This window comes from Talpa europaea (genome assembly GCF_964194135.1).
Source record: "Talpa europaea genome assembly, chromosome: 10".
Classification (NCBI taxonomy): domain Eukaryota; kingdom Metazoa; phylum Chordata; class Mammalia; order Eulipotyphla; family Talpidae; genus Talpa; species Talpa europaea.
Genome location: NC_140077.1, coordinates 94,732,517 through 94,749,913, shown reverse-complemented (window position 1 = coordinate 94,749,913; position 17,397 = coordinate 94,732,517). Strand labels below are relative to the sequence as shown.

Sequence of the window (17,397 nt, the reverse complement as noted above, 5' to 3'; positions counted from 1 at the left end):
TCTGGTGTCTGTAAAGGCTTGTGGTGTGGCACCAGCTCAGGCCTGAGGGCTCGGATCCGGGCTGGCTGGGCTCTCAGGGACTTGGGCAGGAAGACACTCGACTGCAGGCCGTTCTTTCTTTTTGCGTTGTAGTCCCAGGGCCCGGGCCACCAGCCTGCGGGCCACCACTGTATTTGTCTGTGGCCTCTCCTTTGCCAGACGCAGGAGCTCTGAAAGGAAAGCCCCACAATGTGGGGACTTGAATTCAAGGCTGCAGCTGCCTTTCTCCCAACAACACCACAGCATCAGAGCCATTGCCCAAGGCCCAGGTGTCCTGGAGTGTGGCCAGAGGCTGGTAAGAGGAGTCCATCCTCTCCACATTGGTTCCTATGGAGGCCTAACCCAGCCCTGCCACCTCCTAAGCCCACCTAATTTCGGTGGTAGGGGTGGGCGGAATTCTGTCAACCTCCCCATTTTGTAGGGCCCTTTGGGAGGGAAATCAAGTCAGGATGGGACGCCTAGAAACTCTGGACTGATGGCCTATTTACTGTCCCCAAAAAGTCCAGGACAAAGACCATATAATCCACGAGGGTGTGGACAGCCTCAGCGGGTCTCTTCCAGGTCAGTTTTGGCAGCTGTAACTATGCAGCCATGGAAAACTGGCATCTGAAAGCCCCCATCAAACTTTCTGGAATGAGACGAGGAAAGGGGAGGGGCTCTCATTTATTTGGCACTTTCTGTATGCCCCTCACTGCTCCAGACAGGTCTGCCCTGGCATGCTCTTCTATTCTCTTCTCGTACAGAGTCTACTCTGTACCATCTGCTTATTTTACACAAAGAGAAATAATTCAATGGCATCAAGTGACTTGTTTAAGGTCAACTTAAAGTGACAGCCCGGATCACACCTAGGGCTGACCCCAAAGTCCAGGCTCTTGTTACCCTACTGCAAAATTTGATTTCCAGGGTCTTACAGAAAAGAGCAAGCCTCTCCCCGAAAAACAGAAGAGGTGTGAAGGGAGGGTACATCCAGAAGAAAGCACCTAGGATTTAGCACTCCCTGATGGGACCCTCCTTCCTCGGCAACCCCACGCCCCTGGGGAGTAGAAGCACCCTATTGACTACTGTATACCACAGGAATCCTAAAGCAGAGAATCAAAAAAGTGGAACTAAATGTGAGAGGAAGCCCCCCTCAACCCCTTTTACAACCCCCCCATCCCCGCCAAACCACACCCACCCCCACGCCTCCCCACACAGGTGGTCTTACTTGGCCTCTGAAGGGCTTTCAGCTTCGACTGCCTGGTTCCCTGTGTGAGGGGCCGAATCTTGAGCACTGAGAACTCCCTGGCCAGTGCTTCAGCAGCTGTGGGGAAAAAGTAATCTGGAACCATCCTCTCCTCCTGGTGAGACCCCCCAAAACTAGCTTACCACCTAAAATTGATGCAGCTGCTTCATGAGCGTGCTCAAAGCTTCAGGAAAGGGTTCCCTGACACCACCCCGGCAGGCCAAGAGATGACCTCCATGAGCTCGCCTCGACCCCACAACCCAAAGGTTGTGCCAGGGAACACCTGCGCTCCCAGATGGAAAACCTGTGCAGCAGCCAGCTTCCATGCTCCCGGCCTGCACGTCAGAAGCCCCAGCAGTAAGGCTGTAATTCTGATAGAAGCAGGCCCCCACCTTCAAAATTCTCCCCCTCCAGACCCTCCCTGATCTGAGCTGTGGGCTGTGAAGCACTTAGGCTACTGCCCAAGGATGTCAGAGCTGGCAGAATTTAAGGTGAACCCACCCTTTTACAGATGAGGAAACTAAGACCAGGACATGACTGGCTCATGCCACCGAGTGGCAACCAAGGCCCCTTTCTATGGCCCTGGGCATCCTCTCGGCTCCCCTTTCGGTGTCTCTGGACTTGGTGGCCCCACCATGCCATCCCCCTTCCCTGAAACCTCAGGGTTCCCTGAGCACTGAGCCCCATTAGCTGTGAATGCTCCCAGCTCTAGTGTTCAGAGGCGGTGGTTCTGAGAAGCCCAGCCAGGTGGGGTGGGTGGTTACTCTATAAAGACACCCAAAGTGAGCAGTGGGGTAGCAGAGGGAGAAGGGGCACTGGAGTTAGAGCTTTGCACCAGGAGGCATCAAAACCTTGCATAGACCACAGTCATTTTGGAAAAACCTGTCTCCCCATCTGTAAAATGGAGGTTATCTGAATAGCTCCCAAGGCTGCAACAAAAGCTGAATGAGAATGTATCTACTTGAACCAAATGAATTACCAGTATTTGAATGCTTGTGTCCCATAAAAACAGCATTTTCACATGGTTTATTTTAACAGGTTGAAGTTCATGTGCTCAGTACATGTCACCTACCCGAATAGGATCCTTTGAACTAAAAGCAGTAACAGGAAGAGGAAAGGCTGTGAGCTTCCTAGCTCAGAGCTGCTCTGCTCCCCCTCAATATCTAGAATAGGTGAGCTGGGAGTGAGCCCCGCAGACCACCTGCATCCTGGACATGGGATGCAACCACCCACAGAAACCACCTCACTCAGGAGCAGTCAGAGGAAGGGCTGAGCCCACCGTGAAGCAACGTTACCTGAGTCCAGGCAGGGAAAGACGCCAAGTGCATGCGTGTCATCCACCCAGTGAATCTTGAACCCCTTCTCTCTGTGCCGAGGAAGAGAAGACAGAATGATTATGCAATCAAATAGGCTGAACCCTTCCTGCCTAAGGAAGTCCCCTCCCACCTCCAAGCCTCCAACCCTGTGAGCCAAGACAAGCGCCCACCTCCCCTGGAAAGGAGGGACACTTCCTCAGACACCATATGATTCGCCCCTGTTGATAGGAGAGTCCCGTGCCTAGACCTGAAGAAGCCAGGACTCAAGGAGATCATAGTGGGTAATGCTGAGTGCGGGAAGGTTCCTCACAGAGCCGCTATCCAAGCCAGGACAAGGGCATGGGGTCCAGCGCTGGAAACAAGAGGACTGATGTGCAGGGGTCGGGGGGAGGGTCAGGGGGGCATTACCCACACCTTCAGGAAAGAAAGGAGCACCCCTTAGGCCTCCCCAGCGGTCCCTTCAGCTTCCCTACATTCAGGCCCAGGGAGGGGAGGGGAAGCTGTTTTTTCCAAGGTTGGATGCAAAGTAATTTGAGGAAACAGAAGACGTTTCTCCAATATATCCCTTTGGTTCCTATCTCCACCCTGACTTCACCCCAGGGCCGTCAAGCCCAGCTCTCACCAGAAATAGTTTCCACACAGGATGGCCCTGTCTGTTGACTGACTGAGTGGAGGGGACATGGAGCAAGGGGGTGGGGTGGTTTGCCCACATCCAACATCCTGACAAAGGTCCCCACCAGTTTCTGGCAGACACGTGGACATGCCCCGAGCAGGACAGAGGCCTGCCACCCTGTGTTGGCACTGCCAGATCTAGGGCCTCTGGACATGTCTACAACCCAAACCCCACCCTCCTGTTCTGCAGTCACGGCCAGCAGGTGGAGCTGCCCAGGAAGCAGAGCCCAAAGCGGCCACTAGGCAATGGGGGAGGGTGAGCAAGTGTCCCCACTACAAAGGGAAGTCCTAGCTCCTCTCCAGCAGGTGGCACCCGCCTCTCCTGCCTCCCCGAAGCCTGCCAGCACTCACTGGTACTCTGAGAATGCTGCCAGCAGGTCCTCAGTCTTGAGCACAGGCTCAAAGTCATAGATCTCCACCACGTGGGCAAAATCTCTCTCTCCAGGCAGCTCCTCTACAAAGGAGGACGTGTCCACATGGATCTTCTCCACCTGAATCTCCTTCTTGGTCAGGTTGTCCGTTATCTGAGAGAAACCAGATGCTTCAGTGAGGAAGCTGTACAACATGGCTCCTAACCACCACTCTGAACCACACCGAGCGGAGTGGGCTCCAGGCAGGAAGAGCGCCCATGGGGCAGGAGTCCGGACCCCAGACTCAGCCGGAAGATGAGAAGCAGAAGTTTTAAGAGGCAGCTCACTTTTACAGAGTCCCCACTGGCCCTCACACACTTTGTTTCATAGAGTCCTCAAAGCTCTGTTCTACATACTTTATGCTTTATGAATGGGGAAACTAAGTCAAAAGAGTTATGTCACATTGCCCAAAGTTAGAGTCAGCAAGAGACAGAGCTGGGCAGCCCAGCAGCTGTCCTTCCCTTACTAAGGATGTACAATTAAGTAAGTTGTTCCAGTCTCTGTCATCCATCTAGAAAGCAGGAAAAGATGCCCAGCCTCCCCAGCGCACACCACTGCCAGCCTCAGGGAAACAGACACAATTCCAAGGAAACAAGGCTTGCTAAGACAGAAGTTCAAGTAAAAGAGTAATCTTCATGACTAACATCGACAGTCAGGTGTCACTTAACAACAGGAACACGTTCTGAGAAATGCTTCGGTGACTGTGCAACCAGCAAGTGTAGTTACACAAACCTAGCCCCACACGCCAGGAGGCACGGCAGACCTGGTCGGGACCACTGTCGTCTACGCGGCCCATTACTGACAGAAACGCTGTAGAGTCTGTAGCCGACATACATGTGCCTACTATCCCTGTGACCTGGGGAGTTTATCTTTGCCTGCTTTTCCCAGCTGGGGAAGCTGAGACTACAGAAAGCAAAACGGCCTGCCCACAGTCCCAGAGTTCCTGCATGGGGAAGCTGAGGCCCAAATCCATTCTCCTGACTCCTTGTCCTGCTCCCCCCCTCCATTCTCTCAGCCCTGACTCCTTTGGGCGAGCATCCTCCCTGCACCAATCCTGCTCATCAGGCCCCTCCACACCATGACCCTTGGTCCCCCACAGCCACACCCACCTCACTGCCACCCTCCCTCTTCCAGGCTTAAAAGTCTCATCACCTCCTGCATCAGTTCACTGCAATCATCCTCGGAGCAGCTTCCTGGCCCCTCCTCCTCCTCCTCCTCCTCCTCCGCTGCCAGGCTCTTCTCCAACTCACTTCCTGTCCCCTCTTCCACGTTGAGCTGCAGACCGGACTCAAACTGTGTGACTGTCTCCAACCTGTCTCCCATCCCTGAGTGGTCCTCAGGCCTCGGGGGCTCAGTGCCAACAGGGTCCGGCAGCGAATCATTCTCGCAACTTTGGCCTGGGTCCTTTAGGTCCTCTGTTGCCTGAGTCATCAACTCAGGGTGTTCCTGATCAGAACTGGGTTCGCTAGCACCAACATCTCCAGGCTCTTCCACGAACCCACCAGCTGGAGCGTCTCCTTGGTGCCCTGGAGTAGGCGCCAAGGCCCATTCTCCTTGCCTGCGTAGCACCCGAGGCACATACAAAGCCCGGTCCGGCTTACGTCCACGCTGCCACCGGCCGGTCCGTGCCCCTCGGGCCCCAGCAGCTACTGCCTGGTTTGAGGCAGGCCGAGGACCTCGGTACTTGCCAGGTTGGGAGGCAGGAGGGCGGCAGGGGCCGTCTGAACTGGGTAACCTGGAGCAAGAACAGGAGAGGTGATGAGAGCAGTGTCTGGGCCCCAAGGAAATGGTTCACTGCAGCCACCTGCCTTTCAGGCACGAGGCTCTCAAGGCAGCATTAGGAAAATCCAAAGAGGGAATCATGGTGGAGGCTGAATGCCACCTCTGAACAAGCCCAAAGCAGTCAGCGCCCCTTCAGGGTGGTAAACCGTACTAAAGACAGTTGGGTCTTTGGTTACACACCAGGTAATGTAATGCTTGCATTCTGGAACTGTGTTATAAAGTACTATCTAAAACGCAAGGATCATATCATTATAAAAAAAATCCTGTGAAATGCACACGGAAACGACAAATGAAGGCTCAGACATGCTTTCACATTCCATGGCATGTCTGGGGCACAAGCTTACTGAGAGGAATGTCAGACAGGCCCACTCTCTAAAGTGCCTCTCTTTCTGTCCAACGTACATAGTGGAATTTGCTAAATGAATTTCACAAACAATGCACAGCTATTCCACTGCTGAAGCAAAAGGCAGCACTGACTGTCCTTAAAGAACTGAGGCAACAGCCTGAGGGTATCTGACTCCAGTTCTGGACAAGTTCTTCCCTCCCACAGGTCAACCAGCTCACCCCACCACCCACAAGCAACACTGAGGGTTTTCCATGAGGACAGTAAACACACCTGATGTCTAGGTGACAGATGACGGTCCTCCTTCTCCAGCCCTCCCCAACAGAGAAGCTGCTCAAAAGATCAAAATTCTCTGCTGTCCTGTGGATCAGGTACCGGAGACGACTGGAGAGTGGGGGGAAAAGTAGTACCCTGGGAAGGGATGGAAACGGTGCTGAGCAGGGTTCCAGGTGCAGCCTCTGGACCCCACCAGGTCAAGTCCAAGCTTAAAGGGTGTTAACACTTGGCTCCCTCTGCCCAGTTGGATCTCAGTCAACTGCAGAGGGCCAGAGCATAGAGAGCATCACAGGCAGCATCTGGCCCCACCCCCATCCCTGTGCTGGGCCCCTTTAGGCTCCAGATGATGATCAGAATTACACAGACAAAAATGCAGCTGGAAAAGGCCAGAGAGCAGGTTATTAAACCTAAAAGGTTAAAAGTCAGAGCCAGCTGCCAACCAGTTACTTCCACTGCATCACTGGGGCGGGGGCTCCAGCAGCAAAAGAGGCAGTGGCAGTCACAGCCCCGCCACCTCCCCCCACCCCCCACCACCAAACCCCCCACCCTACTTACTTTGACAGCTGCTTCTGCAGCAGGAAGCGGTCCAGCTCCTCCTGGATCCGGCGCACAAAGTCATTCTCAGCTGCAGAAAGGAATACGCCGTCCAAGCAGATAAGGGCCAGGGTGACAGGTGGGAGAGCCTGTGGGGCGGTGCACAGGGCAGAGATTAGAGCACAGACTCTGGGCCCACGCACAGCGCCGCAACGTCGGTGCTGAGCGGGTCCTGGAGACCATGGCGACCCAGGCCTCTCCGCCACAAGTGAGCAGGCCAGCGCCTCGGCGGGGAGGGGCCGTGCCAGGTCCTCAGGCAAGGCAGTCCGGGCCCTGCTCCAGGGCTCGTCAACCCCTCGGCGCGCGCGCGGACTAGGGGGCCCCCGGGCGCGCGGCTCCGGCTTCTTCCCGATCCCAGGCCCCGATCTCCCCTCCCCGGCGCAGAGCCGGAGGCCGGGAAGACGCAGGACCAGGCGGGAGCTGGGGGACCCATCGCTCGCACCCCGCACTCACCCGCGCTGCGCCCCTGGTTCCCGCCGCCGCCGCTCTGAGGGTTCCAGAAGCCTGTGCTCCCCTACGCGCTCGAGAACGCGGGCACCCGGCGAGGCCGCAGCGCCCCCGCGCAGCCCGGGGGAGGCATCGCAGAAAAAGTAGAAAAAGCGCGCTCTTGATTTTCCCCGTGACCTTCATTACACACTGCCCCCTCGGGATCACTTGAGTTCAGCCAACATTTTCCATGGGCAGCTATATGCGGGGGGTTCGGGGAGTCAGATTTACCAGTCTACTAGCCCCCGCCCTCCCTAGGGACATCACATGGGGATAAGGAGGGAGGAAGTCCCTGGTCACCGGGTATTTCATTTCTCTTGCCCATCACTGTCCTCGCTGATGGAACCTGCAAAGAAGCCCAGTTTTCAGCAAGGTTTATTAGCCTTGTGGGTAACTGGGTGAGGTAGCCACCAACATGGTGATTTGCAGGTCATCATCTTATACTACCCCCCTACATCCAGAAATAACTCCCACTCCCACTGAAATGGAGCTTGAAATTCTTGTCATTTCAGGCATCTGCGTCATCCGGCTGTTAAAGTCTAGACCTGGGTTGAAATTCTTCTGCTCCCTGAAAGGTGCTAAAATGTAAGCCCTTGATCATCCTGAATCCAGAAGCCCAGAGCAAAGCAGGGCCCTAAGCTAATAGCACTTAAGACCCAGGTGTGAGTTGAGGGGTGGGGCAGTCTGAGCAGACCCTGCAGTAGGATATGGGAGGCATGGGGGGCGGGGGATGCCTGGTTAGGAGACGTCAGGGGGAGAGTGTATCTCAAAAAGCTGGTTAGGAGAAGAGGCTTAGGAACAGAAAAGTGGAGAAAAATTAAGATGTATTTTGCTTTCTTGCAATTTTCCTCAGTGTTTCTTTAAAAGCAGGGGGCATTATCCATTTACAAAAACTTATGTTTCCACATAGTCATTCATGATATAAAGGACGTAGAATGAACGCAAAACTAAGTGCATAGGGAACTCAGGGAGTCAAGACATGAGCCTACTTTCTGGGCATGGTTGAGAAAGGAGATTCTAAAGGGCTGATAGATTCCCTCTCCCTGCTCACAGGGGATCCAGGCCCTGGAAGGAGGAGATGTGGGGGGAGGGGGGGAGATGGGCAGCAGGAAGGATGGGGCACACACTTGAATTCCAACCCCAACAGTTCTGCCCACTCTCCACAGTGGCTTCACTGAAGCAGGAGCTGATCTGGAGAGAATGCTGAGTGGGCACACTCACTGCTTCATCTGAGCAGGTGTCCTTGACTGAAGGTGTAAGACAGGGCGGTCAGCCCCCTTAGCAGCTATGGATCAGGTATAACCTTCAAGAAACAGCATGCTCACTCAGAAAACCAAGGCCCAACTTTCTCAGCAACATGGCTATCTCACCCCTAAATAGAGGAACAAAAAAAATCCCAGCACACAAACCACATCCCCACCTATTTAGAACTGGCCCCTGATAGAAATGTTCAACCTATTCTGAGAGCCTCAGTAAAAAGACTGCTCACAGAGAAACGCTGCCCACCAGCCCCATGTCTACCACACCATCTTCAGTAACTTAGAGGCTGGACAGAAAGCATGCCACACATACCATTAGTGGAGGGCTTGGAGGGAGGCCTACATGGGGTAGGAAATCAAGGCACACCAGCCCATACATTCAGGGAGAGACAGCAGGTGAGGCTAGGCCTTACCCATTAAGAGGTGAGGAAACACAACAAAAAGCAGTAAAGTCTATTGCACCACCTACTTTTTGCTTACTGTGGTTTCAGAGGCTGCCCAGTGGACAGAGAACTGTGATGACTACCCAACCAAGCAAGATGCCACCTCACCCCATGGTGCCAGTGGAGGCTATATGGAGAGCAGCAGGAAGGTACTTCTACCCCTCCCAGCCTTGGAAGTGTATGTGAAGGCCTCATGGACAGCCAGAACTTGTACCTCTGCCCTGAAGTAATAAGGAGCCCCCAGTTCAGATGTATGGAAGCTGACTAGGGAACCTACACTTTAAACCCCACCTGACAGTAAAAAGCAGACTTTGATCCTTATTTGGCAGTGAGAAGGCAATTCCCCCATCCCTTTGCTAGAGTGGAAGAAAACGACAACCGAAATTTAGTAAGACCCAGAATCTTATAACACCCAAGATGTCCAGGATTCAATCAAAAATAACTCACAATACCACATGCTAGGAAGATCAGAGACTCAATGAAAAAAACAAGGTCAGAAATGAGAGAGTAGGATCAAAATGGTTGGAAATAGCACAAGGGACTATGGTAATGGTGCACAGGTGAACTGGTGGTGGGAATTTCATGGGGCTACACCTGAGAGGAGAAAGCATACATTGTGCAAAAATTAAGAATGATGTAAAAAATATATAAAAGAAAAAAAAAAGAAGTGTTTGCCAGAACTTATCTGATAAATTATCTGATAAAGATACTAAAGGAGGAATCCTTGAGTTCTACACCTCAACCCTGATGGTGGATACAGGAACCTACCCCATGTAGTAAGTTATATGGAACCAAATACACACAGACATTAAAATGAGTACAGGTAAAATAAGAAAATCTGAATAAGATTGGTGGATTGTATTATTGTCGAAATCCTGGATGTGATATTATACTACAACTTGAAAGGAATTACCTTTGACGAAAGGTTATAAAGGGTACGTGGGACCTCTGTATTATTTCTTAAAATTGCATGTGACTCCTGCTCAATAAAAATTTAGAATTAATAAAAATAAAATCAGATATATAAGTTCAGAGTCAATGGTTAATTAAACTTAATAAATATGAGTAAAATTGTTCAGAAAATACTGTCATTTTGAATTTATCAAAGTTGCTTTAATTTCTACAAGATATATTAGATACATAAGTAAAATTACAATATTTATAGATAGAAATTGAAAACATGATAGCTAGATATTTAAATGTGTTGCTTTCAGGCTAATTTAATTTAAGAAATTTTTGTGAGGGCCTCCCGTTGGCGCAGCTGCTGAGCGCTGGGTTGCGAGGCTGCCCGCAGCCTCTGCAGCACCGGTTCAATCCCCGGCTGCTCCCCGGCCACCAGAGGAGGGTCCCACATGGCGCGCAGACCTCTCCTGCCGCCCGCTGCTCCCCTCAGCAGTGTACTTCGGTCCTTCTGCCTGTTCTGCTCCCCGCTCTGGCTCTGGTGAATTCTCTCACCCTCCCGCGCTTCTGACTGTACCCAGTGCTTGCATAAATAAATAAATAAATCTTTAAAGAAAAGAAAAAAAAAAAGAAATTTTTGTAAAAAGGTACTTTCAGACATGAAAAACTCACAAGACCACATAGAATTCAAAGGAAAACTCAGAGATTAAATAAAATACAAATACAGAGGTCTACATTATGGTTTCAACATATCTATAATTAGATATTTTGGATAAAACTAAATTATTGAAAGAGGAACAAAAAATTAAAAATTTTCAACAATATTCTGTTGAAACAACAGAAAACTTGAATCTACAGATTGAAAGGGTTTATTCTTTTTGGGGGGTGGGGGGCTGAAGCATCAGGGCAAAATCATTTTCTCTGGGCATTAAAAAAGAAAAAGACAACTATATTTAGACCAAATACAAAGAAAAAAATCAAGTGGCTTACAGATTTCGTATACCAGAAGAAAATGAAACAGTATCCATAGAATTTTAAAAGGAAAATGTTAAGACCAGAAAGTCCTAAAATTGTGATAACAGGAAAATCTTTCAAATAGACAAGGACTCTGGAAACCAACTCCCAAGAAATTCTGCTGAGGGAAATGGTATCCCCCAGGCCATGCAAGGCACAGCTGCCAGAAGGACACTGGCAGACACTGTTCAGAGAGTCGGCCACATATCCTGCATAGCTTAAATCACAAGACATTCTGGAAAATCCACAATTAACTGTTTTCTCTCTAGTGACCCAGTCAGCCTACCTCAGAACAGAGTGCCTAGGCTGGTCTCCGCGAAAGCCTCCAGCTAATCACCTTCACTAGAAACACCTCAATTCCTAAACTAGCACCTTCCCCTCTTTCCCCTTTTTTAAATATAAATCCTTTTATATTTTTTCTATTTTTGCCTTTTTTCAGTGGTAAGACTGAACCTACGACTGACGCCATGACTGTCTCCTTGGGGTACTTGTGGTTCAGTCCCAACTGGTGGAGTGTCTCTAAGTTATGTTTTGGCATTATTTTTCCTGGAAGTTACCGGAAGACAAAAATCCAGACAACAAAAAGATGAATCAAAATAAACACAAACTGAAAAGAAAGCCTTGCCATGAACATCTAACTTACTTAAACATTTAATCAACCAAAATACAACAAAATGGTATACAAATATTGTAACTCTGGAAAGGAAGGCTGTAGAATGTAAACACAAAGGCACTGATATCACAACAGATTAGGCCTCAAGTCCAGAATGCATTCTTGAGTGGCCAAGCCAACAGGCAGCATTTCCCCCAAGTAACTGGTGGAGGCCTGGGGCATTGGCTTATATGGAAACACCAAACATACAGCAAAATATTACACAGAAAAAAAAACTTTAAAAATAGGCAAAAAAGATGTGATATAAGTAGCACTATTTTTTTATAGCCAACCCACAAATAGGAAGATTGATTTACATTATAAGCATTAACAGTGATCAAAAATGCAAGATAGCATTATTTATTCATTACTAAACTCATACCTGGAACAACTCTATGAAACACCATATCTAACTCAATGGGGAAACACTCAATGGCCATACCACGTTGATGTTGGGATATGACCGGGATATACACTAACCCCTTGTTATTTACCATTTTCTTAGTGGTGCCAGCAAAGTATGAAATAAAAGTGGAAAGCTGGGAACTTGAAAAGATCCAATTATCATTGTTGGGAGAATATTTGGATTTTTTCCACCTAAAAATCCAGGGAAATCAAGGAAGAAACGCCCACAAGCAAGAACTGTTTTCCAGAAATGTAGACCAGAAATGTAAGGAAGGGGAAGGCTGCAGGAAATCCCTCCTCCCCCGTCCCCAGTCTACCTGGTTGGCTTCCTGGTGAGCCACCCCGCCGAAGAGTCTCCCCGCCCCCTCAAATCTCTGCAGGTGTCTGTTGCCGCTCAGTTCCCCGGAGACCACCGCCTCGGGCTGGCCGAGTTCCAGCGCCTTCTTAAAGGGCCAGAGTGGTAGGAACCCAGCTGGGTAAGGTGCTTTCTGGACGCACTGCCTGTCTCAGCCCCTCATCTCAGCCTGTAAGGTCGAGCCAGGGACTCCTTAAGAGACACGACTCCGCATACGCGGGCAGGTCCACCTCCAAACTTAGATCTGACCTCCCCAGTTCAAGGTCCTCCCACATCAGAGCGTGTTGCTCAGTGGGATCCAAGAAACAGAAGGAAAAATAATATGAGGACTTTGCAAGGGCATAGTTAAGTGCCCATGTTTCAGAGTTAAGTGGGAAAACATGGACCAAAAATCCATCTCATCTATTTTTTTTTTTAAGGATTTATTTATTTGTGCATACAAGAACTGGGGTAAAAACACGAGTTCCGATCCCCAGCCGGTGAACTGACCCACAAGGCACAGCAGACATCTCCTGATTCTCCCCTGCTCTTCTCAGTAGTGTATTTCAGTCATTCTGCTTGTTCTATTCCCCATCTCATCTATTTTTTCAAAAAAGGAAAAAATAATGAAGAAAAATATACTAAAAAGTGGGCAGCAGTGATCTCTAAGTGGTTTCATTATGGATTGTTTCCTTCAGCTTCTCCACTTCTATATACATTTTCTGTGACGTAGACTATGCCTAATTCTATAATATATGTGTAAGTGTATTTTATTTTTATAAACAGTTTTTTTAATCTTTCCAAGTCATTCAAGTATCATTACATGCAAATGTGGCAACATTTTTCAACTCTATAATTGTAGCCTCAGAATGGAGACAGATAAAAGTAAAATGTAAGCATTTATTTGGGGTTTTATTAGGACTGCATGACAGACATGATCCAATGAGTTGCCTGGGTGGGTAGGACTTACACCCACATAGAAAAGGCAGGTGGAGAGTTATCACTCTGGTTAGTTATACAAATCACAGTTAGAAATCCAGCAAATTGTGAGGGGTGGCCCACTATGCAAGTCAGGCACTTGAATTCTGACTGATCCAAGGACAAGCAAACTCGGTGAAAAGTTAGTTGAGCCATGATGGGCCCAGTTTCAATCCTGGGTGGTCTTTGGGCAGGGCCTTTGCTCCAGCGCCTTCCAGAAAGCAGCTTTTCTGAGCAGACTGGACATTCCTCAACAGGCCTGGAGGTGCCTGCACCTGACCCTCAACAGACACTAGACTTTGTTTTAGTTACCCAGACTCAACTCAAAAATGTCTCATAATGTTGCTTGTCATAACTCAGCAGACATTTAAAAATGACCCCCCCTTAATTGCAAAATCTCCTATCTCCTGATCTTCCCTAGTATCATCCACTTGGGCAGGATTTAAATTACATGAGCTAAAGTAGTGTTTACATAGCCAGGGGTACTGGGGGGTGCTTCAGCTCAGCATCCTCATGATATTTCCTTAGACCTAGCACTTTCCAACCATTACCCTGTGTCATTCCCATTGCAATCCCTCGAAGTACTGGTTATTACCCCATTTTACAGCCATAAAAATTGGACTCCCAGTATTCAGTAAATGACCCACGACTGATCTGGGGATTCAAACCCAGAGGAACGGTCTCAAAGTCTGTTCTCTATTTTATTCTTGTAACTCCCCAATAGTTTAGTTACAGAATCCTCCAGTCAAACAAGTGCCACATGGATATATTAGTTTCCTTGGGTTGTCATAACAAAATATGACAGACCGAGGGCTTCAAGAACTTAAACTTATTTATCGCGGTTCTGGAGGCTGGACATCCTGGATCCAGGTGCTGGCAGGGGTGTAGCTCCTCCTATCACCATGGCTTGGTGATAGCTGCCCTTTTGATTCCTCTTCACTTGGTTGTTTATCTGGGCACATGTGCTCCTGGTATCTCTTTACCTGATTTCCTTTTCTGATAAGGACACCAGCCACTGGGGCAGAGTCCACTTTAATGACCTGACTTAACTTAATCATCGCTTTGCAGGCCCTATCTCCAAATACAGTCACTTTCGGAGGTACTGAAGGTTAGTTAGAGCTTCAACATGTGGATTTTGAGTCACTATAGCTTAGCCCCCAACATAATGACACATGTGGAAACATGACCATTTCTGGGTCACACTAGGCTGGAAGCCAGAATTCAACTCTCCAATTCACCCCATTCCACTTCTTCCAATTCAACCAGCCCCCTTTTATGGGGAGGAGAGAGAAATATTTGGAAATTGCTACTTTCTATGGTTTTATTTTATTTATTTATTTATTTATTTATTTATTTATTTATTATAGAGGCATGTTTTATTTATTTATTTGTTTGTTTGTTTTATTTATACAAGCACTGGGTACAGTCAGAAGCGGGGGAGGGTGAGAGAATTCACCAGAGCCAGAGGGGGGAGCAGAGCAGGCAGAAGGACCGAAGTACACTGCTGAGGGGAGCAGTGGGCGGCAGGAGAGGTCTGCGCGTCATGCGGGACCCTCCTCCAGTGGCCGGGGAGCAGCCGGGGATTGAACCGGCGCGGCAGAGGCTGCGGGCAGCTTCGCAACCCAGCGCTCAACAGCTGCGCCAACGGGGAGGCCCCCATACTTTCTATGGTTTTAGAAAAAAAAAGAAAATATTAAAAGAAACTCAGTAAAATAAAACACCACAAATGAGCTGTTTCTTTGAAAATACAGATGGAGTATCAGTTAATTTAATGTAAGACTGACACATTTCATCTGATATGTCCCTCAGACTGGCATCCAGAGTTTCTCCACACTGTCCAGAAGAAACTCTGATTTTTGTGTCCTCACAAATTGCTCAAATACAAAGAATAGAAATCCCCAGGAGATAGCAAGCTTTGTCTTGTTATATCTATACCCAAAGGTGAAATACTGAGTGTTTTGTTGTTATATAGTGTATTTGATATTTAGGGAGCAGGTTATTTTTTAACACCTTCCTCTTCTATACAACAAAATAATTTTCTGTGATCATTACAAAGTAGTCATTGATTTTTTTTTTTTAGTTTAAGAACAATTAACACTTCAAAATTAAATTTCAACTTAAATAAATTCGTATTCCACATTTGAACTAAAATTTGCACTTACCAAACAAAAATATTGTACCACCCAGCTTGTACTCTTTCACAGTATTAAATTTTGAACATAAATAAAATTCCAACTTATTATATAGAATGACATAATTACTGTAACTCTGCTTTGCAATTACTATGCTATTCTGGCTGATTTTTAATCTACTGTTTAAACATAAGAATATGTATTATCAAAGTGGTTGAAACAGGAGTTACACCTAAAATAAACTTTAATGATTCCAAACCATTAAGAACTTACTTTGAATATGAATTTGTGAGCCTAATAGATCACTGTAAGTTTCTAGAATTAACTTCCAAGCACAAGGTTTATTAAAGGATAAGTAGTAATGTGTCATTTGAGGCTTACATAACCACACGAATTATTCAGAACTTGAAATAATAATTTTTTTTCACAGACAAGTTTTTTGCCACTCATATTGTCTAGAAGAGTTAGAAGAGTCAGCACATGGTGATAATAAAAAGCAAACTGGTTTTATTATTGTTTTTATACTCCTGCAAATGATGTATCCCTTTGCGCCTGCAGGTGGGGTGGAGAGCTCCCATGCCTGCTTCCCACCAGACAGCGGCAGGGTGGCTGGGTGTTCAGCTTAGAGTGGAGATCAGGATGAATCTGAGAAATGTGAGATGGCGAGAATCAACACATCTTGATGCTGGTTCTTTCAGTTTCCAAGATACTACAAGTTTGTGGCTTCTGTTTCCTCACTAGTTACTGTCTTGGTTTCGGGGGCTTCATTTCTTATGCAGAGCCTGAAATCTGAAAAGCCTTGAGGCTCCATCCTGAGTCAAGCTTCAAGTTTATTCCACCCTAATTTTCACCATCTTGGTAGGTGGCACTGACATCCACACACTCATGTATAAGTCACTTTTATTGCTCCCTTTTCTTCCTGGCTCACCCTAAACCTTTAGGAATGTGTGGCTCCATCTACAACGTAAATGTAAATGTCGAAACAGATTTCTTCTGATGCCAGCTTCCTGTCTTTATATGCAGTTAAACCTTTGTTATGGGCTGAGTTGTGTCTTTCAAATTTATATGTTGAAGTCCTCACCCCAGAAGGTCAGAATGCGGCTGTATTTGGAGACAGGGCCTTTAAAAAGGTGATTAAGTTAAAATGAGATCACCTCCAAAGGCTTCTCCCTGCCATCTTATATTTTTATTATTATAATTACTATTATTTCATGCAGAAGACCTATTGTTTTAGCAAAATTTTAAGTATACAATATTGTCAGCTATAGGCGCTAGCCTGTGCAGATCTCTAGGATTTATTGTGCTTAACCAAAGCTCTGTAGTCTTCAACTAAAACCTCCTTTTTCACCCTCCCTCTAGCCTCTGGCTACCACCTTCCCGATCTATAATTTGGCTATCTTAGATTCACCCTATGATGGGATCCTGTGGCATTTACCCGTCTGCATCCCAGCTTATTTTACTTGTCATAATCATTCACGTTGCCTGATTTTGGTCTTGTGTATTTTTTATTTACAAATGTTTTGCTCATCTGCTGTTATTATTTCTTTTTCTCTGCACACTCTTTGTTGTGGATGGTATTATCAGTGACTTTTCTACTTTGTTCTTAGTGTTAGTGCAGTAGTATTCTTGTCTTGTTTCTAATTTGAAATTATGCTTCCAAGATTATACTTTTACATATGATGTTTTCTGTGGTTTTGTATTAAATATACTTCATTAGGTTAAGGGAATTTCTAATTCTAGCTTATTAGTTTTATTAAATCATAAATGAATGTCAATTTTGTCACATTCTTCGACTGCATCTATTGAATACTTTGTAAAGTATTAATTCTTTAATCTGTTAATGTGATCAGAGCCATCATCAGCCCATATGGTACCTTTGTGTGAATAAGAAGAAGGTACTCCATCCTCCAGGTGGACAGAGCTCCGTGCCTGGGTGCACAGCTTGGCAGCGAAGCCTGATTGAATTTCGGCCTCATTCAACCCCTCAGCAAGATGCCCACATATAGGTCACAACCAGTGAGGAGTCTGGCTAGAACCCAAAATCCCAAGTGTGATCTTTCAGGCCTGACGATAGGCAATTACAAAGGCTCTGCCTGGCAGACTTCATGGGAAAAGTTGCTCCCCCTAAATGAGACTTGGT

General features: G+C 47.5%; 1 protein-coding gene across 1 annotated transcript; it reads right to left on the bottom strand.

Moving 5' to 3' along the window:
- R3HCC1 (R3H domain and coiled-coil containing 1) lies at positions 1–11,848 on the bottom strand (the record flags this gene model as incomplete). The annotated part of the gene is made up of 10 exons (XM_084245567.1): positions 1–209; positions 1,244–1,339; positions 2,557–2,627; positions 3,601–3,773; positions 4,812–5,217; positions 5,344–5,394; positions 6,058–6,195; positions 6,616–6,743; positions 8,362–8,387; positions 11,791–11,848. 10 exons carry the CDS (start codon positions 11,846–11,848, stop codon positions 37–39), a joined length of 1,320 nt encoding a protein of 439 aa, XP_084101693.1. The 3' UTR covers positions 1–36.
- Between the last annotated feature and the right edge of the window lie 5,549 nt (positions 11,849–17,397).